General features: G+C 39.0%; 2 protein-coding genes across 4 annotated transcripts; both read right to left on the reverse strand.

Moving 5' to 3' along the window:
- Nucleotides 1–1675: 1675 nt before the first annotated feature.
- ap1s1 (adaptor related protein complex 1 subunit sigma 1) lies at nt 1676–13159 on the reverse strand. 3 transcript variants are annotated; one of them, XM_035409590.1, is made up of 6 exons: nt 12421–13159; nt 10902–10933; nt 7458–7636; nt 6021–6129; nt 4430–4567; nt 1676–3581 (listed from the first exon to the last, which is right to left on the reverse strand). In XM_035409590.1, exons 3-6 carry the CDS (start codon nt 7634–7636, stop codon nt 3534–3536), a joined length of 474 nt encoding a protein of 157 aa, XP_035265481.1. In that variant the 5' UTR covers nt 10902–10933; nt 12421–13159; the 3' UTR covers nt 1676–3533. The 3 variants fall into 3 exon arrangements, with proteins under 3 accessions (XP_035265481.1, XP_035265479.1, XP_035265480.1); XM_035409588.1 differs by lacking the exon at nt 10902–10933 and having other exon boundaries at nt 12935–13159; XM_035409589.1 differs by lacking the exon at nt 10902–10933.
- A 376-nt stretch (nt 13160–13535) lies between these two features.
- Nucleotides 13536–18502, reverse strand: serpine1 (serpin peptidase inhibitor, clade E (nexin, plasminogen activator inhibitor type 1), member 1). The gene is made up of 9 exons (XM_035407808.1): nt 18375–18502; nt 17087–17328; nt 16649–16873; nt 16299–16493; nt 15903–16101; nt 15631–15731; nt 14997–15083; nt 14582–14665; nt 13536–14438 (listed from the first exon to the last, which is right to left on the reverse strand). The coding sequence occupies exons 2-9, from the start codon at nt 17325–17327 to the stop codon at nt 14392–14394; spliced, it is 1179 nt and encodes a 392-aa protein (XP_035263699.1). The 5' UTR covers nt 17328; nt 18375–18502; the 3' UTR covers nt 13536–14391.
- Between the last annotated feature and the right edge of the window lie 9244 nt (nt 18503–27746).

Genomic DNA, 27746 nt, shown 5'->3' on the forward strand with positions numbered 1-27746 from the left:
ACATTTCCAAAAGTATGTGGACACCTGAACATCACACCCTTATGTTCTTGTTGAACATCTCGTTCCAAAACCATGGCCATTAATATGGAGTTGGTCACCCCTTTGCTGCTGTAACAGCTTCCACTCTTCTGGAAAGGCTTTCCAGTAAATTTGGCTGTGGTGATTCACTTCCATTAAGCCTCAATAGCATTCGTATGGTTGGGCACTGATGTTGGGCATAAGGCCTGGCTCGCAGGCGGCATTTTAATTCATCCCAAAGGTGTTTGATGGGATAGAGGTCAGGGCTCTGTGCAGGCCAATCAAGTTCTTCCCCACTAAATTCAGCAAACATTTCTTTATGGGCCTTACATTTTGCATGAGGGTATTGTCGTGCTGAAACAGTAAAAGGCCTTCCCGAAACTGCAGCCAAAAAGTTGGAAGCACACAATTCTCTAGAATGTCACAGTATACTGTGGCATTAAGATTGCCCTTCACTGGAACTAAGGGCCCTAGCTCAAAATAGCCCCAGACCATTATTCCTCTTCCACCAAACTTTACAGTTGGCACTGTCCATTCCACCAAAACCAGATTTGTCAGGCTGCCAGATAGTGAAGTGTGATTAATCTCTCCAGAGAACGCATTTCCACTGCTCCAGAGTCCAATGGCGGTGGGCTTTACACCACTCCAGCCCACGTTTGGCATTGCGCATGGTGATCTTAGGCTTGTATGTGGCTGCTTGGCCATGGAAACCCATTTCATGAAGCTCTTTACGAACAGTTCTTGTGCTGACGTTGTTTCTAGAGGATGCTCAAGTGCTTCTGTTCTGTGAGCTGGTGTGGTCCACTACTTCGCAGCTGAGCTGTTGCTGCTCCTATACATTTCCACTTCAAAATAACAGCACTTACAGCTGACTGGGGCAACTCTAGCAGGGCAGAAAGTTGACAGACTGACTTGATGGAAAGGTGGCACCCTACCCACGCTCAAGTGACTGAGCTCTTCAGCACGACCCATTCTACTGCCAATGTTTGTCAAAGGAGGCCGCATGGCCGTATACTTGATTTTATGCACCTGACAGCAATGGGTGTGGCTGAAATACCTGAAACCACTAATTAGAAGGGGTGTCCACATAATTTTGGAAATGGAGTGTATGTAAATCAAGCAATTCACGTGGTTAAAGTGCAGATGCTCAGCTTCTATTAAAGGCTGTTTTCATACATTTTGGTTTCATCATGTATACATTACTGTACTTTTTATATATAGGCACCATGTCAAGGCACCATAACATGAGACATATTACTGTTATGCAAATGAAAGTAGTCATGGTGACATATCCTTTGCATGCACTGCTGCTTGAAGTCTGTGTCCCACAGACATTACCAGGGGCTTCGCATCTTCTCCGCTGATTCTCTGCCAGGCCTGTACTGCAGCGACTTCAGCTCCTGGCGGCTAGTGGCTGATGTAGTCATCAAGAGGTCTACCTTGGCCTTTACTACAAAGTCAATCAAAAGTGTAAAATCAAGTATAGTATAAAAATACCCCTCAATAAAAACTGAGAATCTGTACTTTAACCACATGTGAACTGTTAAATCAAGAGTGTACAGGCTGAATACAGGATATTATTACAGATTACATGATATATAAAACAAATTTTATGAAAACATATTTTATAAAAACTAAATTCAATGACACAAGCATGTTAAATAAACAGTTCATTACTGCTTTCGCTTTGTATTTTATTTTCTTTGCTTTGTATTTTCATTACAAAATTACATTCACATATACTTCCCTTTAGGTTCCTGACAGTAGAATAGCACATCAATATGTCCTTGTGCTAACCTCCCACCTCCCTCAATGTATTCACAGAAAAAAAAGAAATCATGATCACTCTGAGCCCTTAAAAATTGGGACTGTATTCACAATAGCTCCTGTTTCAGAGGACCCTTTTAAACGCTGGTCCAGTTAGGCTTCTGCAAACACACATACAAGCAGTAAAATATTATGTGCCTTGATTGCAATTTGGTTTTTCCTCTCCCCCCTTAATACAGGAATAAAGACATTAAAGACCTCTTTGGAAAGACTGACTGGAAAACAGGATGAGGACAGTGTGCTTGTGTCCCAGCGGATGTGTATTAGTGCTATATATGTGGTTTTAATACCCAGACCTCACTTCCTTCCTTAAGTCTCAAAACTACAAAATGATTGCAATGCCTACTGAATGATGTGTTCACCCTGGGGTGAGTGTCTGCTTCAAGTATGTCCCTTTTTGAGAACCTGAAACTGGCTAGGGCTCATTAGAGAAAAGGTATGACCTGCAGGTTTGCAGTCAATTCAATTCAAATTCTTATAATTCAGGAAATTAGTTCAAATGCTATTCACGAATGGAAACATTCCCATAATAGTCAATAAATTAATAATTTTTCAGTAATTCACAGAACGGACTAAATTTAAATGAAATTTACTGCAACTTTAATGGCCAATCACCTCCCCACTCCCTCAGCCCGTTATTTCATCCGGTCCTTTCCAGCATTCAACAGGTATCAAAACTAAAAGCGAACCCTTTCCCCTTTCTTTGCAAACGCATCCCTGACGGCCACGGTCCGATCTCATCTCCACGCACACCGCTCTTTCTCCCGCACCGGGCCTGCTCGAAAGAGGTGTCGGGATCAGAGCACAGCACAGAGCCAGGAGAGGGGGAAGGGGGAGGGGCGGCCGCAGCAGAGCAATCATTTGACATAACCACGGATACCACTAATGGGCAGCAAAGCAGATTCGCTTCCGTCGCCCACACGCATTAACATGGGACAGGCCGAGCGAGCTGCCTCAGGGCTGAGCTCACTCACAGGAGCGTCACAAATCTGAGTGGTCCCCATGGAAAAGCAATTCCTGATAAGTGATGCATGTCAAGTACTGAGTCATAAGAGCGAACAAAAAAGAAGCAGGCAGAAGAGAGGCACATTACCTGAGTAGAAAAAAAAAAGCAACAGCAAGGTGGAAAAGTCCCTTTTAGCAGTTCCAAACTGGTTTAGGTTTTTCATGTTGAAAACTCCCGAATCTCCACTGTCGCCATGACAATTGTCGCAGAGGTTAATATGTTTCTGCAAGAGCTCAAAGGATGAGCCAGATCAAAATTAAAACTTGTGACCCATCTGTGATTCGTTAAATAGTAACACAATGTACAGAGAGCTTTAACAAAAAGCTGGTGTTGTGTGTTGCCATTTTTCACCAAAAAAATGGCACACAATTTCAGTGATTATCATATGAGTCATCGGATAGATTTCATTTAGGACACCTTCCAGGATGCAGAAGCCAAAATAGCTTAAGAGAGCTGAACAAAACGACTGACTACTAAAATGGCTTTTTGACAATTTTGACAACAGGGGCTCTAGAAGATCATATGTTGAACCCAGTGGTACCAGAGTTGAAGAAATTACATTCCCCCTCTCCCCACCCCCCATGTACACATACACACACACACTTTAACCCTTCCCTTCCAATAGGTAACAGTCCCAAAACTCCTCTTGCCTTATTTAAAAAAGGCTTATGTTAAAATTTGCCTATGCTAGTCCCATTTCTTCCAGTACACTTCTTGGAGACTCGTCCTCCTGTGGAAAAAGGAATAATTCCATTAGTAAAACAGAAAAAAAATGTAAACAAGTTAAAAAATACATTCATTAAGTACAAACCATTAAATGGAAAATGATTCTTACCCGTTTGGAAGAAGTTCTTACTTTAAAATAGGAAATTTCACCAACATGAATTATGATGGTGCAACTATATTGTCCATGGGGACTACATTGAGTCGAATGTTTAACCCACCACTTGCTAATTTGACTGTAAATTAAACTTTGTTTCTTTCCATTTTGAATTTTTTCCCTCTGCAGTTGTAATTTAACTGCAACTGCAACTCCTATCGGCAGTGCCAGGCATGATACCGCAAAGCCAATTTTTTGATTGTGAATGAGTTATAGATTTGTTCATGGAGATTAATTGAGTCAATATTCAACATGGCAACCAGTAAGCAAGTAAGCAACACAAGGAGTAAGTAGCTAGCTTGTGTCAGCTATGTCAGCTACATCCATAAAAAATAAGAAAATGACATTGAATATAAAACAGTGAAATAACAGTAGGAAAAAACAGTTATATTCATTCCATATTATTCCATATATTTACTTCAATGAATGAATGAATTATGAATAAGTTAGCATGGTGCCCCTCACAAAAATACATCTACTTTCATATTGGCATAAAAATCATGAAAACAAAAACCTGACGTGATTGACATGCCGGTATTACATTACATTAATTTGGCAGACACGTTTATCCAAAGCGACGTACAATAAAGTACAACAAATGTACTGATCAGACCCTGTTAATTCAGGGGTCACAAGTGTTGGATGGTCATTTCTGGAGACTTCTGTGATGGCCCTGGCTATTGAACACAACCTCTTACCTCCTGAAGTAGGTCCGCCTGCTCGATGGCTTTGAGGACGCTTTTTTTGGAAGTATCTTGAATCTCGCCCCCCATCAGAAACTCATCCAGTATGAAGTACGCCTTCTCAAAGTTGAAGATGATGTCCAGCTCACAGACCTGAGGGAAAGAAGCAGAACAGTGGATGAGTATTTGGGTTGTTTGCTGCTACATTTTACTTGTAATTCCTCTATAATTTTTTCTGTAGAAAGAATGTGACCTACTGGGTTCACTCAGCCAGTAGAATTGAGCCTTATAGCCTAGACTAGTGTTGTATGATGCACTGAAACTTTGGTACTGTAACCTGAAAAATTGATCAGGTATAGAATTTTTCATATTTTCAGTTCTTGTCTCAAAAGTGTTATGTTTCATATAAACTAGGGATCCGTCTAGTAATTTGCTAACACAACCTCAAGAGGGTGCAGCAGTAAGCTACTTATGCATGCAGTGATGAGCCAGTTGCACTGGCTGACTGTAGAGTAACTTCTACAGAGCGCAAGCCCCTCATTAAGTGTGCCAATATTGTGGACTTGTTAGCAATAGCAAATATAACATTACTAGTCAGTTATGAAATCATTTTGAGAGTGAGTACCAATATAACCTCAGTTATAACTGTGGTGGTTAGCCTACATGAAACGTGAAGGATTTTGTAGAATAACGTTGCTATTATTTAGTGTTAGTTATAATAATGAAACTTAAAAAAAGAGCATCACATACTCCAGAACATTGGGTTTCAGAGTTGGAAGAGGAGTGAAAAGGAAAGTCTGGCAGCATATGCTTCAAAAGACAATGTCTGCCAGGCAAATTCGATGTAGCATTCCAAGAAAAGAATAAATAACTGGGCTAAAAAAACTTGTCCACAAATTACATCACCTGATCACGGCCACTAATTTGCACCACTACTAATAATAATGTTTCAGAGAGGATTTTACTGCCACAATAGGCAATTAATTTAGCACAGCCAACTGCTATAGGTCTGTGTGTAAAGATATACAACTACATACATAGCTACAGAGTACAAAAAGCTAGCCCACAGAATGCATGTTAACCAAGGACACTGCCTTAGTGGACAAAATAGTAGCAATGACTTAATTGAAGGCATACTGTCCAATCACATTTGGTTTTTGACTGAAACAGAGTTGGCCTATCTATCTCTATATCTCTGGGATTTCTGCAATATAAGTGGTCCGTAGCTCACCAAGTACAGATTACCAGTTTTCCCAGGGAGAGAGGAGCCACTCTTCTGATTGGCTCGACTGCTCCTGTCGCTCTACTCTGTGTGGCTAGGAGTGTGGAAAATAGTCACCGTGTAGATGAGTATCTAAGGAGATTCAGGGCTTCACTGAAAATGCCCAGGCTCCAAGATCGGGAGGGGCAGAGGGGGTACACAGACATATGAAAACGATTCGTGTTCTACTAAGAAAGAGAGAAGACGGTAAGACAGCAACAGAGTGGGGAGTGAGAGAGAAAGGAAGTGGAAGAATACGAGCGTGTCAGAGACAGAGGCACGAAGCAACGGTAAGTAAAAAAATAAGTTAGGGAACGGACTAAGGGAGGAGAGCGAGTGACTCACGCTGCCAAAGTACTTATCGAGCAGCTCAACGAAGCGGTGGATAACCTCCAGGGTAATGAGCTCGTTGTCCTGCTCCTCCACCGCACAGCAGAAATACAGACTGGCATACCTGCATAGAGGAGAGACGGGTCAGTAAACACACACACAAGCACAGGGACACAAAAATATCTGCCTTAAATATTTGCAGAGGGGAGGGGAGAGAGGTTAATGCGAACACACACACACACACTGTAAAATTTTTTATTGAAATGACAGGATAATTTTGTGTAAACATATTACAAGCACAAACCTATGAAATCAGTACCATAAGTAAACTGAATAGTCATCGCATTACATGTATACACAAACAACAGAGGGAAACTTAATTGTTCATCTCATAAATTAGCAATATCCACAAATACATGTTATGAGATTCCCTTTAAGCAGAGATGACATGGATCATCTTAAAATAGGAATATAACAGTTTAACCCGGGCCTACCTATTGTTCACATAGAACTGTATGGTGGTGAATAACATCACATACTGTGAAATACATGATAACACTGTGAATTGCTCAAAGGCAATGTTAATGGTAGTAAATTCCTCATCCTTTTGTGTAGCAGTCCTGACTTCTTTACCCTGAAAACTCTTAAACGGATGGGTTTGTCTTGACTGGAGTCAGATCTTGTCCACCCACCTCCTAACACTGCATATACCAGCTTACCTGAGTGAGCCTACGCATTAGGTACAGAACGTACAAACTGAAGGACTGTGATGGTCTGGGGCCCTCTCATGGCTAGAAACACATACTGCGCTTTGGTGAATCGTAATCAAAGGAAAGTTGTGATACAATCACCCTAAAGTGTTGGATATGATCCATAGGTCCTCCTGCAGGAAGTGTACAGGAGTTAGAGCCATGCACCAAGAGACACAAAAACAGACTGTGCTGCCTCACTCCACAATCTCTGGTCCAATTTATTTAGAGGAGGTAACGTTTTTCCCATTTTCAAATAAATGAGTAAGAATTATCCCTAACTTGAGTCACCCATTTGATGGGGCTTAATTCGCCTACACAGCCAGCTGCTGTTCTGATTTTTCTTGTGCTTCTGGCTCAGGCAGAGACAGAGGAAATGAATAAATTAGCAATTTCCATTAAAATTAGGTTTCATAGCCAGCAAAAAGATCACATTGTGATGAACACAAGGAAAAGGAAAGTCATCAACCTGTCTTGGGAACATTTTTGGACACCACTGCGCAATTTTTTTCCAATGAGTAAGGATTGTGTTTTGATCGAGATCAAGGAGATCTCACAAAAATCTCAGCTCAGGACATGAATACCCTGCACAACAGCACCGAAGCCACAGTTCCATCTGGAACAGACATCCTAATGCATGAGTCTACCCTGTTGTTTCAACAGTTTGTGCATTCTTACGGCTTGTGGTGTTAGCGGACGCTACCTCTTGTAGACGATCTTGAGGTCCCTCCACTCCAGGAAGCTGCACATCTTGGGCTTGCGGGCCAGCACCACCTGCATGAGCTCCCGCACCATCTTCTTCTTGTCCTTCTCCGCCGTGGCCGTGTACCACTTCTGCAGCCGCAGCTTCCCCTGCCGGCTGAACAGCAGCATGAAGCGCATCTGCAGCACGCGGGGAGAGCGGGCACAGGCGGTTACGCACGCTCGCCACGCAACACGCAGACCCCCCGCGCTCTGATGCGCCCGAGACCGAGACAGACAGGCTGAGGCTTCTCAGGCCACAGCCGTGAGGCCTTCACAGGGCCAGGCTGCTGCAGCGCACTGTCGTTGTGTGGAAACTCCACTCGCTGAAACTTATAATATGTTTCGGGTTATTGCTCCCAACTTCCAGGTTCCTCAATTAAGCTCGTAACTTAAAGCAGAAATAATTCAATCTATGCCCAAGACTGACATGACAGAATAGGCTGGTCAAAAAACGCTAATACAGTTTTACGCCACTGAAATTCCGTTAACCTGCGATACCTGTCTGTGTAGATTTTCTCTCCGATTCCTGATATACAATTGCATTATTTAAACAGGACACATTCACACAAAGTAACAGTTCCCTCAAAAAGGTAGATTACAAAATCATTTCTGAGTGTAAAGTTTCAATTAATGCGCAGGCTGAGAAGCTAGAACACATTTGAAAAGCTGTCGCTTGGAGAATATGTTATGAGATGGCACAATGTAAGTATTCCTATCAGAAGGGATGGGTAGCTGCAGATCACAGACAATACCAAGGTGACATGACAGCCTTGATAGATTAGCCAACTAAAAACAAGGTTGTGTGACAGGACAACATCTATGCCTACGACCAAGGGGACGACTGGGCCGGAAACAGGTTGAACAGTGCATAACTTCATATTGTGCAGCTTGCAGACTACAGACATTTTCAACAAAATAATGACTTAAAATCAACTGACATTAAAACCTGGAATGAGGGAGTCAGAACAAGGACATAGGAAAAAATAAAAGGGAGATCCATTTTTCCCCCTAGAGAAACTCAATTTTCTGTAGATTTTAGGCAATCCACCAACCCGTACATTACATATGCCTGGCCTTGCAAAAATAATTGAAGGTAGGAATGCAGGCTTTTATCATTTCTTTGTGATAATCCTTCTCCAAGAATGTTTCAGTTCACATGAGAAAATCAAGCCCGAAGGATCAGAAATATTAAAGGTCATGTTAGAAAAAGACTGAGAGCACAGAAAACCAAGGCTAGAATTTCACAAACACAACCATGTATACAGATCAAGGGAACATAGCCATGGGCAATGTTTACATCAATGTGGTCGTCAGTCTAAAATGGCTTTGTATGCCTGTCACAGTGCACATGCAGTTCGGTATAACAGGACATACCACTCAAGAGACCACGATTAAAATACTGCTGATCTAAAGTGAAGGTGCGCTAAGATGAACTATAAGAGCATCAATATCACATATTTTCCTTGTTACTAGTTATTCTGTCTATGACAATGATAAATCTAAATCAGTACCCAACCAACCTTTCAATCATGCCCAACAAACTGGAGAATCTTCTAGAGTACACTATATTACAAGCAATGATGTACAATTCTTAAAACACACCATTTAAAAAATAACCATGTTTAAAATGTAGACAACTTTCTCTAAAATTTGGAATTCCCAATTGTACAAAAAGACTGCGTGAGTCACTATCACGTCACTACTTACACCCACACTAGAGAGCACTAAAGCTGAAGTGAGCCTGCCCTTCTAATACCCTCATTCAGAAGCCAGTGGCTAACGCCAATCAACTCAATGTAGTTCAGGACAGCTTCGCATCAATTGGAGGGAGATGCCTCTCCCACCTGATAACCTGTGGGTGCTAGATGAGCCTCAACAAGGCACTTGCACGGTGGTCATTTTTGTAAGTTGCCTTGTGTAAATGTTTCTGCCAAGAGACTAAACTGCAAAGTGTAATTGTAAAATGTAATTGGGGAACTTGAAGCCATTTCACCTCAGCGGGACATAACCAATTGTGTCCCATTACTGCGGTCTTCTGGTCAAAGTCGATATAATGCATACAGGGCTATAGGGCTCAGACTATGGTTGTGGCAACCACCTTTACTGACTGAGACTCAAGGGAGTCTAATGGGGTAACAAAAATGCATTCAAATAGGGGTTAAAATAAAGAGCCATGGTTGAGCGAGCATTAAATAGAAAGTACATCAAATTTCTGCATCTCTCTCAATGGGCCTTTTCACCACTTAGACCGTACTGCCTTCAAACTATCTGTAGCCTGAATGGAGAAAACTCCTGACAGTGAGGAATTCCCACACCATTAACCAATCACATAACAGAGACAGAAGAGCACAGAAAGAGAAGATCAGCGCTCACAGGAGTAATCAGCATTTACAAAGTATGGGTGAATGAATGAACATGGAAACATATTTGTATGCCCTCTTTAAAAATAAAACCTAAAAGACAGAACCATAGAACTTAAGTGGTAAATAACTGAATTAACAGAGGACCCATGCATCTATGACTGACTTTGAAATTGTTAAGATAAACAGTGCAAATAGCAGTGAAAATGAATACTGTGCTGTGCATTTTTGTACATATGCGATTTTGTACATAGCCTGTGAGGTCCTTACGGTCTACATTATCATGCAAAATTTTCTACAGGATGACAATTCTCTCTTGGGAAGCAGGTTACTTTGTGTAACATAACCTGCGCTATAGCCAAATCCACAATTATCATACAAACTGTGTGTGTGTGTGTGTGCGTGTGCATGTGTGTGTGCGTGTGCGTGTGCGTGTGCGTGTGCGTGTGCGTGTGCGTGTGCGTGTGTGTGTGTGTGCATGTGTAATAGCCTGAGGATAGGGCCAGGGGTTTGATGTGAGGTATCTGTCATCGAGAGAGTAAAAGAGGTCATTTTATGTAAAAATAGCTCCCTGTGAAAGGAAAAAAGAAATGAGCAGTGCACTTATCTGGGCCAAGCCCAATCCAAACATTTTTTCATCAATACAGTTCATGCTGCAGGCCCAACTTCACATTTGATGCTACAGTGCCAACTGAAGATTAAGCAAATAATTCCTCAATGCTGACTGGAATGGTAGGCATTCCCTCCACCAAGTTATGTGGCTGATAGGGAATATTTAGTACACTAAACGCATAGGCCTAAATGCACATTTACAATGAAATAATTCATGCAATAATTAAGATGGCACGTGAATAGGGTAATACACAGGAGGGCAGATAGATAGCTGTACTACATTTTCAAGCTAGTCTTTGTGGAACAAATACATGGGTATATCACCACACTCCCTACACTTCTGGGACCTACAGCGAGCTACATAAACCAGACAAATTGCACAAACACACAAGAATTTCACAATAAAACTAGAACTAATATCCTTTACTTACAGCTGTAAGGTTGTGTTTTTCTTTATGTTAATCTGACAATAAGAAAGAGAGACAGAGGTTTATGCACAGAGGAACATACAACATATGATTTATATTATATAAACCTCTGAAATTATTTTAACCCTCCATTACAAACAGTGTCACGAAGGAACACACTGACCCCTAATGGGGAATTTTGGTAAGCTGCTCTTGAAATTTACTGAGGTTAGACTTGAGAAAACTTGAATTTCATCTTAAAATGATTGTTATCGATTATTTATTGAATTAATTAACAAGTACGCAGACAAAAGGATCCTGATTAATAAGAAAAACTAAAAAACTGACCAATTTTCAATGCTAATTAAAATTCCACTATTGGCAAACTAAAAATAGCTAGCCTACTTATAGAAAAATAACTGCTTTCTAGCGTGCAGGTGGAAATATCTGTGATTAAAGCTCGCTAACATTAACCAGCATAATGCAAAAAGGAGCTAAGGGCAATAATCTGAGCTTTCACAAAATGTTGCCAGTAATGAGTCATCTGATTTCATGGGGAATGCAAAAAAGGCAGCAAGTAACATGTGGGGACCTTTCAGGTAGAATTAGTAAACAATTAAATGTTATCATGCAATCTCAGTGAATGATCACAGCTTTACAGCATGGTGCTACCAGTGAGGTGCAGTCGAGTTAAAAAATGACACAATGGTCAAAAAATTTAATTAAATAAGCAACAAAACATATAAAAGAACAACCATCTTCTATGCCTACATTTTTGTAGATTTTAGTAGGCCTAGATCAATAAAACACGGTTGCCCTGATTTTGCCTAATTAAACAAATACTATTTGTCTAAATGGGCAAACTATATTGAATAAACATCATATGAATAGCCAACATGCAACTCCTGATCAGAATTCAATTAAACAGTTGCATAAAACATAACCCATGTCAACTGATATGAATACCAATATACGCACTGGAGACCCATACACTGCAGTAGGAAACTAGAACAAAGGGAAATTAAGTTTCCCGATGACAGATTGTAAATTTGTATATTTCTTCTATACTTTGCAAACCCTGTAGCTTTTTCAGGCAATTGAACATCATTAATTTTTTCCAGTGAATTGTTCGTTCAAAGAGGTTTAGAGACATGCTTCCAGATTGTCAAAAACTTTTGATCGCATTTCAAGCACAGGACTGTTCTGTTCTCAAGTACTCGATGCCTTCTTTCTCCGTCAAGACACACCCACTCCTGCCATTTCCTGCTTTGTGCAATAGCTATACTGAGTGTCCTCAGTATCTATGTTTTTCGTAAACCCATTACATACTACAATTGAGCACAGCTCGACAATTAGCTAAGTAGATTCATTTTTATTCGTTCAAAATACAAGCACGAACACGTTCTTGCAACCGAACCTAGCTTCGGTGGACTGGGTTTCGACCGCTCGCTTGATTGCTAGCTAAAATTAATGTTGGCTACTTTCTAACCAATTCTCCGCAGATGGCACAATTAGAACACATAAAAAACAGATAGCTACAAACCTTTAAATGAAGTGGACAGAATCCAGGCAAAAGCAAGCAAGCCGTTTATCTTGCTAAACTAAACTAGCTTCTTCTTAAAAGGTTTGCTAAATAACATTAACAGTTAGCAAAACGTACTCAACTGTAGGTCGTTAGCCAACTAGCTATCTCTACCTGAGACCTTGGCGGATGTCATCGTCTGCTTGACCGACTCTTTTTCAGTCCTATCAGCTGTCAAAACGGGTTCACTTTAGCCATTCGCCAAGACTATTTTACTTGACGAGCTAGCAAGTGTTTATCAGTTATCGATAGATAGGTAACTACTAGCTAGCTACATTAGCTGAGTAGACAGCGACATCTACCTAACTGTTGAGCACAATGAGCTGTGGAAGTCGATTTGAAGCAAAAATATAAATATATCTTAGCTATCTGTATAAATACACTCAGCTATTAGACTAGCTAACGTTACAGTCAGCTAGCATTAGCTAGCTAACTTATCGATAGCTACCTAATGTTACCTGGCTATCCTACTTACCATTTTGTCGGCTTCTTACAATTAGCTAAGGTGACTAGCTAGCTATCTAGCTCAGCTCCCGATGTTCAGGAACTAACTGATTGTTTAAATATTCTTCACCTGGACCCTAAAAATGTTAACATTGCAAGTTTCTTGGACATAAACGTGTTTGAGTTCGAGTAAACTGACTCCTACAGCGACTGAATGGAGTGAAACAGTCGTTCCTCACGGACATGCGCATTGTGCACTGCTTACGGAGGCCGCATAATGCGACAGAATGTCGCGAATTTACAGCGCTGGGTTTACGTACAGTAGAATGAGTTGGTTACCACGGAGACGATGCTACGTTGTAGATGTGCATAATATCTTCATGTATAAGGGTGTATCTGGGGTGTATGTATTCGAAACGGAAATGGGTATCACAATGGGTTTTAGATTCGATAACATTATACGTACATAATGTATATAGTCAATTTATTTCCAGTTTAAATAAATATATAAATATATATAAAATATACAATTTTTGAAACATTTTCTTTCAACAAGAACCAGTATGAAAATAAACATAATTATCAATAACAAAATGAAAAAAATACATACATCTCATTTTTTCTTCAGGTTACATTCAGTTGAATGAGCAGGTTTCAAATTGCTCTTTTCAAGCTTCAACTTCAAATACATATGAAACTAGTTCACGAATTACAAACAATCAGGATACACGTTTTCAGGAACAGAAGAATAAAAAAAATAGTGTTGGTTTTTGTTTCAGTATTCAAAGCCTCTTCTTGAAAGCACTCCTGTCAGTCCTGATTCCATAGAACCTCGAATCTCATCTTACTCCTACTTACAGTGCATTGTTTCAGAATCTTTCTTCTTCAGTTGCGTCTCTTAAAAATCAAATCATCTTGGTCATATGATGCCTTCATAAATAACATTAACAAAATAAACATTATAAAGACAAACCACTCTCTGATTATGAAAATATAGTCTCTCCCCCCTTGAATAAATGAATGAATGCACTTAGTTGCACCTAGTTTTCCCTTAGTGACTTGGCCTGGTTTTAAAAAAAAATCATATTGATCTTACAAATTTTCAAAATGGCGACATATGACCATTGAATTTATCTTGTTTTTATCTTGTAAAAATAAATGGAATCATTACAGTGGTTGCTCCCTGCATTGTATGTCTCTGCTAGGCAACAGGCATAAAAAGTATGACCAAATAAACTGTCTTGTGTAATAATTAGTTAATGATGGATAGAGAAAATTGCCTAGATGATAAAATGACCAAGAGGGAAAAAATGATAAAGAATACCTGTTCCCAACTGCACACACACCACGGGTAGTCACTACATATGGCTAATAATTCAAAATTAGAATTTTTTTGTTGTTTGGATAATTAGTAGTCTCAATGACAGATGTGCCTGTCAGTGGAATGTCTTTAATGTTTACTGATGGTCTGCATCTTGAGATTGGGGCCTAGTGTTGCTGAGGCTGGTTGACTTGACCCATAAACAGAACAGCACCTGAAATAGGCAAAAAGGAAAAATCTATGTTAGATGGAAAGAAAAATATTATGCAAGACAAAAAACAGATAGAAGTGAGGCAGGTCAGTCATATGGAAAGAGAAGAAATGAGGCTGGAGGAATAAAAGTATCTAGAAACACACCAGTGGGTTTGTGTTGGATAAGGAAGAGGAATGGTCGGTCCAAGGTTATCTCTTCAACAGCCATTCGTGAGAAGATGATAGCAGCTGAGGACACATAGGAAAGAGCAAAATCAATGACCATATACCACATCTTTAGGACAGGATAATATTGCTCATTGGTGACCATGTGAATTGGTTGGGGTACATGACCTGGCAAATATTTGTATATTTGACTTGCTAGTAAAAAGTGTAAGTTGTATAATCAAGCAGGCTTGACTACTGAATCTTCTAAATGCAAAATAATAAAATCAACATTTCAGAAGTTAAACTTTATAGACATTGCATTACATCAATGTAGTAATACAGGCAGTTCCTCCATGTTCTTGTGTTTCTGGTGTTTAAATAACAATAATGGCAGTGAGATGTATGACAATACCTGTGGCTGCAGAGCCCTTAGTCCCCTCTTCATCTACTTCAATCTTTGTCCTTTGGAGAACCTTTGACACACACAACGGCTCCTCGGCTGAAAAAGAGCATAGGTATTGGTGGGGGGGTTAGGTGAATGTAAACAAAGATAGCAAAGGATATACTAAATATATAGATCTCCTGAACACAGACAGGGAAGCAGAAGGGTGGGACGGGAGGCTGCAAACAGTATGAAGCAGGTAAAAACAGATTAATATGTCATCAGATAATATAAACAAAGAGTTAGACAAAGCGTAAAGCCTAAAACACACAGCATGTCAACCCTAGCTTGTTGGTGTTAATGTTCTGATGACTGCTTAAAACAAGCTCATGACAATATACATATGACATCTATACATATGACATTTAAGAAATATCTACTATCCATTTTAAATGTATTGATTCTGTCTATGAATTGCAAAGGCCATAAGATCATGAAGAGGAAGTGAGAAATCAAGTTATGAGACACCACTGGCCAGTATGAGGTCATGAGAGATGGAATAAGGGAGTCCAAAAAGACACCGAAGAGAGTTAGTGCAGCATTGGTTTCATAAAGCATAGAACTGTGGAAAACATACAGCTTCCTGCATGGGCAGGACACTCACTGGTTATGCGTGAGAAGTCAGCATTCTTCTGGCTGAAGAGATTGCCCAGTCCCATCTGAGTGAGTGCAGGCTTCAGGTCCAGTTGTGTATCAATAGTGAACCTGGAGAGAATCATACACACAAATGAATATGATATAAATACAGGCTGAGATACCAAAATGGCTCATACTGACTTAGATGCCAAAAGGAGATACTGTGAAGCAAGATAAATACCCTAAATCAGCAGAGTGTTTTGTGATATTATAGCCCATAATCTTTTTTTAATTTCTCACCTGGGTAGTGCCAGCTGTCGATTGACTTTTCTCAGTCCGTTTCTCCACTGCTGCAGAGTTTTTCCTCCAAGTCCTTTGGTTAGAGCAGAAAGTGGTACATCTTCTTCAAAAGGAGACACTAGGAGCATGCTCAGGGAATCTCCTTCATAGGGAACCTCAATCACATCATAATCCACGCCATCTTCTGTCACAAAGTCACCTGTGAAGAGAAGGGGGGTAAATGTAGACTTGTAGAATGTAGAATTTTCTGTTTTGTATTCATATTGCAGATTATGGCAGTCTTCCTATCTGTTCTTATTTAATTAAGTTAACAAATAATACAGAAATACATAAAATTAGAAAAAAATACAAGAATAGCAAAAATAGCAAGATGGAAATCCAATGACCAACACTCACCATAGTTGAAGCGCTGGGTGATACTCATCATAGGCACAGGCACAGAGCTCCCATTGGCACAGTGGAAAAGTCTTTCCTGGGTCATTCGGGGGTCAAAGGGCACCTTCCAAAGGCCCCTGAAGTGGATGGCATTGAGCAATACCAGCCGAGTGTCCTCAGTGAGAGCGCCGGAGGAGAGGAAGTCAGGAATCATTCCTGAGAGAGAAGAATATGATTACATCAACAATATGCACAAAGATTGTGATTGTGTGTGTGTGTGTGTGCGTGTGCGTGCACACGCTTGAGCACGTGTGTATGAGTTGATGTATATTACTGCATGAGTCAACAGCTGACACTGCAGAGGGTCACACCTTCTGTATAGTCAGCTACCCAGGCATTGATAACTGCTAGGGCGGTCTCCGGCTCAGAAAAGTCCAGCTGATTTGGTGTGCTCTGGTAGGCTTTGCCTAACCCCCTGCGGAAGGATTTCTCCATACTCAGCTTGCGATCCACCATCACCCCACTTATTAACTGCACCGCATCCTCTCTTGACAGGTCCCTCTGTATGAGACGTTGCTGTCGAGGCGCCCCGCGCTCTGAAGAAAGTAGAGAAGTGACATGGAGAGAAGGCAAAAATCAACCACAGAGCAATTAATTAGCCTCTCAAGTCTAGTGGCATAGGTTAATGTACCATGTAATAAAGCCAGCCAGAATGTAGTGGGACTGTAGCGACCTTCACATAGTCTTAAAGGACATTATTTTACAGTGTGATTGTGTAAATAATTTCTCCATTCTGCATTTGTACCTACCTTGCAAGGAGAAGCCCATACTAGATGTAAGGGCCTTCAGTGTGCTGCCAGATGCACCAAGCTGGGCCATTCCCAAGATACTTGAGATGCCATATGGGGAGAAAGCAAGATTCTGGTCGGGGGAGGAATGGGACACCTCAGAGAAGACTCGCAGTCCAAAATCTGTCTGTTTCTCCTGTAGGATGTTACATAGCCCCATCCGGCACAGGCATAAGGATATCCAGAGGAACACATACAGCATCCTGTGATGTGAGAAAGGGAGGCAAAGACAAAAATATATAAGTATGTAATCTCTCTTAAGAAATGCAATTATATTTATATCTAAAAATAAGCCTGGATGTAGTGACCAACGACAAAAATAACGTTAAGGAAGATAATGTTCCAAGCAAAGATGTAGATGACCTTGATTTAAATAAATATGTTGATGTTACATGGTCCGCTTATGTTGTTCATTTCTGTGCCGGCTGTAGAAAGCATTTGTGGAAGTGATCCAAGAAAAAGCATGTTTCTCATTATGCCGCTGCTGCAGCAGCTGTTTATGATTAACGGGAACGGTAAATCTGGGGTTATGAAACAACTGCATGAGGGGAAAATAAATCAAAGTCTTTCATAATCTCATTTTCATTTCTTTTTTTTCACATGGAATGTCTAATGTGTAACATACATGCAATTTTACGCCATTAAAAGTAAAAAAAAAATTTAAAGCAAAAAACGCTTTCAACTTCCTTACAGAAAAACTAAAATAAGCACTTTGGAAAAGTTTTTAAACTCCGTTTTCTTTGAGAAATGTCTACAAAAAGAGACAGCAACTATAATGACAGCATTTGTATGTGTCTGTGCCACTGCCTGGATTGTAAATAGCACACCCACCACTCAAGCGTCATTCCCTTTCAGATTTATTTGTTCACCTTGACTCATGACACTTCACCTGAATTGTCAAATCACACTTTGCTGGCCAGCTTACTGGCAGCCAACAGAGACGTTCTGTTATATTCAGCACAGTGAATAATGGCAAAAAACTAGATTTTAATAAGGCACAATAGCATTTTTCACTTATGTTGATGTACTTGTCAGAGTAACTTCAATAATATTATATTATAAATTCAAAATGTTAATGGGTATTAATAGTACCGATATTGGTAATTACAATGTAATAATTTTGTTGCATAATAAATGTATATTACAACAATTTAAGCTGTTTTAAACAAGAAAAATCCACTCCTTTAAAACATGCAACATGATGAAAAGGAATCTGAAGTAAAACTGAATGTATTGTAAGAGGCTTTACCTTGTGGTTGAATAGCTGACTTATAGGTCTGAGAAAATTTCAGTGTTTGCAGTCCAGTCTTCCTTCTATGTTAGACAAGCACTAGTACAGTCTGAGTTTGCTGGCTATATATAGAGGCACACTACCCCGAGACTCCTCCCCCCCAGACAAGCACAGAAGTCATTAGTGTGCATGAAGTCATCTTAGTGTCTGATATAGCCCCCTCCCACCCCCTTCCTCCCCCAGGCTTATACACACATACACATGAAAACACAGACATCTTTTTTTGTAAACTGACGTCTTTTTAAAAAATATGTTCAGTCATGGGTTTCCTCAATGGGGCTTTCACACATCAATGGGAAAGCTTGCCTGACCTCACTCCCACTCTTAGAATTGAAAATCAACATTCTTTCATCTGTGACTGTACCTAAATTTTGGCCAGTTTTTTCAATGCGCCTAGTTTCCATTCACAATATTGTGCCAGTAACCCCTTCTCAGGCCCTATTGCTCTCTGTTTCTTTCTGATGATGTGACTAATGCATCAGCATACCAGAAATCTTCCAGTACTGCCAACATTACATGTCACAGTATTTACACAGGCTTTCTGCATGTCCAGAGAGACAAACAAAGACAAGAGAAGGAGCATAAAGGACCGGAAGGAGATTTCTCATTAAATGAATATATATATATGTATATACATATATATATATATATATATATATATATATATATATATATATATATATATAATTTAAAAAAATTATTTAGTCCCACACTTAGAGATGTAATATATAGTTTATTTAGAGACAGTGCTGTGTATCTGAACTCACAGTGCATCACCATATGGGGGTGCAGCGTGCTCTCCCAAGGGATCAAGAGGTTTTATAGTGATATATGGTAGTCGTATAAACATTTGTCTTGTATTATGCCCATAGGCAAGAATGTTTTTTTTTTCAAACAAATATTACTTCTAATTTCATAATCATAAGGCTGTGATTAGATTATAGCATTATATTGTGGCTAGGCAAGTAACAGGTGCCTGTAGCTATGGTAAACTGAATGAGCATATGCAAAAACATTGGATATATGAAGACAAAACACATACAAGCCAGCTTCAGCATATTCCATCAACATTGGTCCTTGTTGTACCCCCCTACATGCAAGATACAAAGTTTCAATTAGTATTTTTCCATTAATAAAAATCATTCAGAAATATATGAAAAAAATTACACACTAATGAAAACAGATATTTGGCATAGAGATACATCACACCATCCCAGATATTCCCCCATAACACACCAGGGTGTGGGTAAAATAATGGAAACTCACTTTTTTTTAAAGGGCTTAGACCTGGATTCAAATGAATGCTACTTATACAATATATATCTAATATAATCTGTTTGGAACTAATACTGGCCAGAAATGTGTTTGGTACAAAAGGCAAGACAGGTCTGATGCATCAGTTGGTTATAGTTGGTTATTTGCTTTAGACAGCCAGTAATATACAGTGGGGGGGAGGCTCGCCCTTGAGAAGTTAGCCACAACTATACAATGGGTCACAGTGCGTCCTGTTCCCAAACTTTGAGCAAGGATACTGGCCAGCAACACATATCTCCCTGCATAAAGAGGATGAAGTGGTATTTTTCACTCAAAGAAGGCCTCTATTCCTTGTAAGAAATTAACATTGAATCACCAAAAAAGAAAATATAAATGAAACACCCTGCACTGAGATTATTCCACAACATGTGTGTTCATAGGGATTTATCTATACAAACATATATATACTTTGGGCAAGATCACCTTATGTAAAAAATAATTTCCAGACTGAAGTAACCTGCTCAGACAAGCATAAATAAGAAGGTGAGATCTCAAAGTTTTCCATGATATCAGATCCCCACCCATCTCCATGGAAACCAGTAACAAGTGGTGAAATCAAGGCACCAAACCATGAAGTGAAATAAAGAGAGAAAGTGAAATGAAAAGCACAAGGAACTGATGTCATGATGGATGAAGTTTTAATAGCCGTTTTTTTTTGAACTGTTGATGTTCTGTGTACACTGTAATGTGTTCCGTTTAAGTTAATAACCTAGTTACATCATCACATAAACACAAAAACATTCAGCCACTATAGACTGCATTACAGCTTATTGTATCTCAATGCCTCATCAACTGTTTCATTAAACACATGAGTGTTGTGTAAGGCTGTTCATACTCTTAATACTCTTTCACACAAACATTCGCAAGCAAGTTTTCCAAAAGTGCCCCTCTAATTAGATTTGTTTGTATAGGACTAATTAAATCTGTCTTGTTTAATACACCCATGGTGTTTATAATTAAATTGTATGTAAAGACAACTGTGTTATTTAGAAAACTGAAATGTGATGCTTTGCAATAGTGTTGTCAAAGAACTCACAAATCATTATCCTCCTGCATTGACTTGGGGCATTCCTTATTTGGTTGTGAATGGATTGGGGACACCCACTACATTCCACATCAGGATGAGCAAGGGAATTCACTTTGGAACACAGAGTAGTCACTGTAACCCTGGGCAACAGACCAGGACCACACTGGAAAAACAATTAACCAAAGTTACGCTCACGTACACATGGGAACATAATCTGGAGAAAAGACAAGTGTTTTTTTAATGCAACTCAGTTTTTGTGAGTTTTTTATGAAAGACCTTTTAAACATCAGGCCTCAGCTTCTAATTTTCTTAAGCTGGCCAGGATACATCATTATTTTTATAGACATAATGAAATAATTAAAGTGGTTTTAGTATGTTTGTGTCAAGCATCATCTCATCAGACCAGACAGATGTGTCTCTATCACTGTCTGAACTTTTCTCTCATTTCTTCAAAGCAAGCCTCTGCGATTTCATGACACATAAGTTTAAGGTGAATTCATTTCCCCTTGTTTTGAAATAAAGGCTTGAAATCTAGTGTGTGTCAAGAAAACGTCCTATTTTTTTCTACATTGTGTTGGCATACACATCACACAGGAGAAAGACTGTGACTAAATCATTTTAGTGAAGGTGACAAAGCAGCCCAATCTGAGAATCATCGATGAGTAACATTAAAGAAAAAAGGGGGGATAAAAAGTGTGTGTGTGTGTGTGTGTGTGTGTTCGAGGTGGGGGGTGTCCGATCCAAAGATTCTGTATACTTTAATACTGCTGATCATATCTCATCCTGTCTGAATTCTGTATATTGTTTAACAGATTTTATAATAAAAACAATGATGACAAAAAATAACCCAGTTGCTGACTGAGGGAATACATTTACAGTACACTCAAATTCCTATTAAATGTTAGGTAGTGAAAGTGCATAAACGTCCTCTAACTCCAGTGAGAAAGCACCACATTCCCTGAGAAACCATCATGTGTCAGTGATAACACGGTCATTCATCATGGTGACTCGTGCATGGCTACCGTGTGTTACCCCCATGCTGAACATCAATGCATGCACACACACACTCATTCACACACACAGACACACACACAGACATTCTATATTTATTCTCTTTTTTAATGATTTTTCTTCCAGTTCTCAAATATTTCCATTCTATTCATGTATTTTCTACCTAATATTTTAATACCCAGCCTTCTGTTTCTCCAATCTGTCCTAATACACGAAGAATCTACAGTTTTCTTGTGCAATGCTTACAATTGCACTTAGTGAAAGTACAGAGGCAGAGTATTGCCACATAACTTGTTGGGTAATTTCAACTTGGATGGACATTTCACAAGCAGGACAGCTCAAAATGAATGTTTCAGAACTGGACTTCCCATGAAAAGTAACATGATCAATCAGTATTTTAACTACCTCAGTCACTATTTTAACTATTTTAAGTACCTATTGGCAAAATTGTTGCAATGATATTCTATGGTCGATCTTAACAAAAATGCTTTTCAAAACAAACCCCAGATTGACCTCACAGCTAAATACACATACCCTGGTTTATTTTTAGAGTTAAGCTATCATGAACTTTAACTCACCAAACCATTCTTGTGAAAAAGAAAACAAATTCAGCATTTTAACTGTGAATCATCATACACAATATTGATTGAATTCAGGCCAATCAATGTCTGCTCAAGTCAAGTCTAGTCAAGATTCCTGCTGCATGGTGTAGAATTATGTTACATATAATAATTTTATTGTGTTTGTGTCTCAAATATTTTATTTCTCTATTATTAACAAGTGTAATGTTTTAAGGAAGGATCACATTTACTAAACAATGTCATGTTGTATTTATTTTCCATTTTGTCTAACAGTGGGCTCCACTTCTCCCTCTTGGTTATTAATGAAGTTACTGTCAACAGCAAGCAAACAAACACACACACACACACACACACACACACACACAAATAAACAAACATGTACACATACGTTGCCATAGTAAAGACGTTTGTTATTGCTATCGTCACCAGTGCAAAGGGGTCAAAGGTATGGGCAATGCATTTGAGAAGGGAAGCTGGTGTGTGATGACTGGTGAATAAAGGAAGTGAAAGGTTGCAGAAAATGAAAGCCTGTGGAAAGATTCTGAGATGAGCCATTTGTTCCGTGGCTGCTGTCTATGTGTCCTCTGTGCTGTAATCTCACCCACTCACTCCAACTCCAAGATTCACCCCATATGGTAAAGCTTATGAGAACAACCATTTGTGTAAACTCCAGAGCCAACCAAAGATTAATGTTTTGTTCCAGCTTTTTTTTTTTTTTTTTGGAATAATGTCTGAAATTAATTCGATTTTCATTTTTAAGCATCACTTTCAGTTTAAAAAACAATTATGCCAAACCTTGGAATACCCTATCACATCTGTAGTCCTTTCCCATTGCTGCAATATCCCCCATAAACTGAGGAGAATACCAACTGGCAAACACATCTTTCAAATGCATGTAGTCAACCATGGCTTCATTTCATTCTGCTCTGCTGCAGGCATTGTGCTGCAGGGCTGCATTACTTACATAACTGGCACAGACAGGATGCAAATGCCTGATCAACCAGAGGAGCTGATCTTACGCAATGAGATGTGCGGGGGCTCACTTCCTAATGTGAATACACTGAAAATGACTCCAAGTGACTGCCTCACTTGGACTCAACAGCCCTATAATTTTACTTTAATGGTCTTTCAAGCTACGGTCTATCAGACTTTCAGATACAAGGAATTTCCAGTTTTAACTTGATGTTCCGAGAACCGCGTTCCCAAGGCTACCTCAAATAACGTACTGTGTATGACCCACAGGCCGCCATAGAGAATGAGGTCACTGCATAATTTGGCTGATTACAACATGCATAAGTTCACATGTTGTTTTTATAAACATTTTTTTTATCAACAATATCAGCAAATTGAAAGCAATTTTTTTATTAAAAAAGAACAGAATGTAAACTATTTTCCAAATCCAAATAGATATTTCAAAAATTCAATAACCATTTTTAGCTGCGGTTCAGTTCAGGGATATACGCAACCTTCCACACATTTCCCTGTTTGTATCCCTGAAAAACATTGTCTATTTTTATTTTCATTTCTGTGAACTTGTGGTAGGGGTGCCAAATATGATTAGCGTCAGGAAGCGAACAAAGAGCCGCAAGGGAAAAAACATTTCCTGCCCCCCCCCCCCCCAGACAGAATTTCAATGGTGTTACATGTCTTCCATCAGGAAGACTGTAAGATAGCTGGATGTGTCTGGAATGCAACAGACAAGTCAACTCATGAACAGTCATCTGACTCTTTTTTGTGCTTGACATTTCCCAAAAATGGAAATTAGCTTAGGTAGGTGTCAGCAGAACATTTTGAATGACCAAAAAATGTATATTTAGCAGAAAGACACATATCTTACCTTTCTCAGACACACACAGCTATCGCAAGATTGTGGCATGAATTCTTGCACCAAGAACATGAGTACAGTCATATACAAATGAGTGATATCTCGACTGGGTTAAAAAACATTTCATAAGGAAAGTCTCGCCATACAGAAATTGAATACAGAAGAGCAGATGAAAAGAGTTGGCCCTGGTCAAACTGGCCAAAAATGAAATAATAAAATCTGTGATTTGCCTTGAAGTACAATGCACACATAAATAGCGATATCAGAGAGGGGAGGAGCATAACAGATGAAGAGAAAATACATAAATTAAATAAAACCAGGTTGAAAAGTTTCAGCTTACTGAATTTCAGTACAATTATATTATAATATAATAAATTAATTACTAATGAAATACAATATAAATTATACATATTCATTCTTCTCAGGATAACTTTTTGAACATACCAGGAATGTTCATGTATTCATGCATAAATGCCCTAGGAATTTAAAGTGTTGCTGCTAAATTAACATCTTTTACATTATATTTCTCACTGTAATTGGTTACATATTCATATGTAACAGTAAAGTAATTGATATAATATGTACAGAATCATTTTATATGGTAGCTCGGCAATGCTGAAACTCTATTGTACAGAAAAAAACATTATAATTTTTAATCAGATTTCTTTTGAATCAGATGTGTTAATTTTGAATCAGATGCTGTACCAAAAAAGTCAGCCTGGCCAAATTAGCCAGATTGGGTCATTTCAAAAAGGTGATTACATGTGAGAATATTCATAAAAGTCATGAAAGTAGTCCTTTCATAATGTGTGCCTTGTATCTTGTCAATCTATACAACAAGACAGGAGTTTGTGTAGCTGTCATTGTCTCACTGTCAGTTCTGCTGTCTGCACTGAAAATTGAAATCAAAATCAACTACTTGATGTGTTTGATTGTAAGAATAGCTAGACATATGAAGTAATACCAGAGTACTGGAAAAACTGTGTCTGTCTGTAGGTTGGCCACTGTCTGAGACATACTGAAAGACATTATCAAAACCATTTCTTTTATCAGCAAAAATATCTCAGGCTGCTTGAATATGCAGAAACTTTGAAATACATCCTTCTAAACAAATATGAATGTTTCAACCATCTTGTTGAAGAAATTGTTGACTTGAAATGCCTACCTGATTGGTTGGCCTAAGTGCAAGGCAGGAGAAACGGGAAGCTTGTGTATAAATGTAAATGCCATGAAAACAAAAACAATGTCAGTTTCAGTTTGATATATCTATGCATGCATCCACAACCACCTTCCCTTCCTCATTGATGGATTCTTCCAGCTAACTGGTGTATGAATGTCACAGGATGTGAGTGGTGATTGCCATGAGCACTGAGCAGGTTCAGTGGTACAGTTTTTCAGCAAATATTCTGTAATACAGGCTAAATGTAAATAAAGACGTCTGGATAGATTGCCATCTATCCTGTCCTGTGTGAGCCTGTCTTCATTTGTGGTAAATAAGGGAGAGGCTGCGGTTAACCGTATGTGTACAGACTATGGTGCTGTACCTTTCATCCAGTTGCACGCTCACATTGTAAGTCAGACGCACACGCCCAAGTTGTTACATAACATGTCCAGATCTGGCACACAGATCTAATCTGGCACACCTGGGCCAGACGCTGCCAATGAAGCTTAGTCTCCTTCCCCTCTCCTGCCACATTGCCCTCTCTCTTAGTAGACACTCACCCTCAGTACCTGCAGTGCCTTTACAGTATGTGAGTCAGAGTCAGGTCATGGTACATTGACTATGCTAGGCTTGGCTTGGCTAATGAGTCAGCAGAGCAGTCTGCCTTTCAGTGCAAGAGTGAGAATCACTTTATCACAGAACCTCTACACCAGTTACACAATAACTGTCTGAAATAATAAATAAACAAACAACAGGAACAACAGCCGGGAAAAAGTAATTACATGCACATTTTCAGTCCAGGATGCAAGACTACAGTACGTAATTATCCATTAATTACAACCATTAGTAAGCAAGCCTTACTTCCTCTCTCAGAAACATTAAAATAGGCACTGTTCAAATATTAGATTAACATTATTGTGATTTCTTTTAAAATGTTGAAACAGTTAACAAAAGTTTTGTAAAAGATGAATATATATATATATATATATATATATATATATATATATATATATAATTTTCCAAGAGGATTTAACATATGGGATCATTATGTGAGAAAATTATCAAGCTTTGCCCTAAGGACAGAGCACACTACCATATAACAAATAACTCCATTTTCATTTTATAACTGCAGTGTGATGTAGACCCACCCTGTTGACTTGCATGCTTGTTCTGTTGAACCATTCGGAAAAACTGAGCCTTGCATGAAGACCCACTCCGAATCATCAGTTTGCACTGAAGTGCTGAGTCAGTCTTCCTCCTCACTCCCACTGAGGAGCACCACTGGGGAAAAGTAAAAACCCATGATTCATATTAATGGATTGGTTGTGGATCAAAATGGGAGTGAAAAATGATCATATACTTAAAATATGTACTTTTGACTACACAGAACACTGGGTCCCCTGTGACTCTTCACTTTATAGGGCGACTCTTTATAGACTGAAAAAGGACCAGCTGCTTACCTTATGAGAAAATAAATCCTTGCTGTGATGTAAAGCTCCCACAATATCTATTTCATTCTTGAATAATAATGCATCATTTATTCTGGTTAGTTTAGATTATTGTGCAGTTTTTTTTTTTAAACTTTTGCATTTCTTTTTACCGTGAACTTAAAACAATGGATGTGCATGTTTTTGTTATTCACCTTGAAAATCATGTCACCTTAAAGTTAATCACACCACCTCTCTCTTCCTCATGTTATCCTGCTTTCCAACCTCTTGAACATTTTTCTCTCTTCCCCGTATTAGTGTTGTGCATAATATAAAAATTCTGACACTGTGAGGAAATTCTCTCTCTTGTTTTTTCCCTTTCCCCTATTGCTCATACAAATCTTACAAAAACCCATTGTCCAGAAACATCTGCAAAACATCCCAGACTTCCAAGTGACACACAACTATTCAGATTTCCTATGAATTATTTTGACATAAAGTTTGCCTCTTTGGCTAATTTGTAATAGGAATAGGAATAAGAAGGAAGGAGATAAAACAAATAAGTGGAATAAACTTGCGGACAACAATATATAGAATACATACCAAATAAAGAACAGTGTCATCAAACGTAGTTGCAGATATCAATAAACATGTTAATACTCTCAGATGTGATACATTCTACATCATTTGTGTATGCAAGTAATGTACTTAGCTTCTAACACTACAGAGATAGTGGGCCATACTTTTGTGTCCTACCATTGAAAATTACATATCACAACTTTAAATGTCACATTGCTGTTTGGATTTTTGACTTCATGAAAAAAAAAATGAAGGACGAAAAATGAAGGACTCCCTCCAGACTTTGCCCAGCTGCACTCAATTTTCATTCTGGAATAGTTTCAGGAGACATGCTTTGGGATAAGAACCAATGCTTACCAGATACATTCAGTCGTGAGATGGATGGGTTTTTGTGATGAGTGGAG

This window comes from Anguilla anguilla, chromosome 3 (assembly GCF_013347855.1).
Source record: "Anguilla anguilla isolate fAngAng1 chromosome 3, fAngAng1.pri, whole genome shotgun sequence".
In the NCBI taxonomy this organism is placed as follows: domain Eukaryota; kingdom Metazoa; phylum Chordata; class Actinopteri; order Anguilliformes; family Anguillidae; genus Anguilla; species Anguilla anguilla.

Coding starts and splice junctions, on each gene's coding strand:
- serpine1 (XM_035407808.1), bottom strand. CDS start 17,327: ATGCTGTATGTGTTCCTCTGGATATCCTTATGCCTGTGCCGGATGGGG. Junction 16,874..17,086: donor TATGGGCTTCTCCTTGCAAG/GTAGGTACAAAT, acceptor TACTTTCTTCAG/AGCGCGGGGCGCCTCGACAG. Junction 16,494..16,648: donor GGTAGCTGACTATACAGAAG/GTGTGACCCTCT, acceptor CTTCTCTCTCAG/GAATGATTCCTGACTTCCTC.
- ap1s1 (XM_035409588.1), bottom strand. Junction 4,568..6,020: donor TCGATAAGTACTTTGGCAGC/GTGAGTCACTCG, acceptor TCTTTCCCTCAG/GTCTGTGAGCTGGACATCAT. Junction 3,582..4,429: donor AGGCGGACCTACTTCAGGAG/GTAAGAGGTTGT, acceptor CTTTTTCCACAG/GAGGACGAGTCTCCAAGAAG.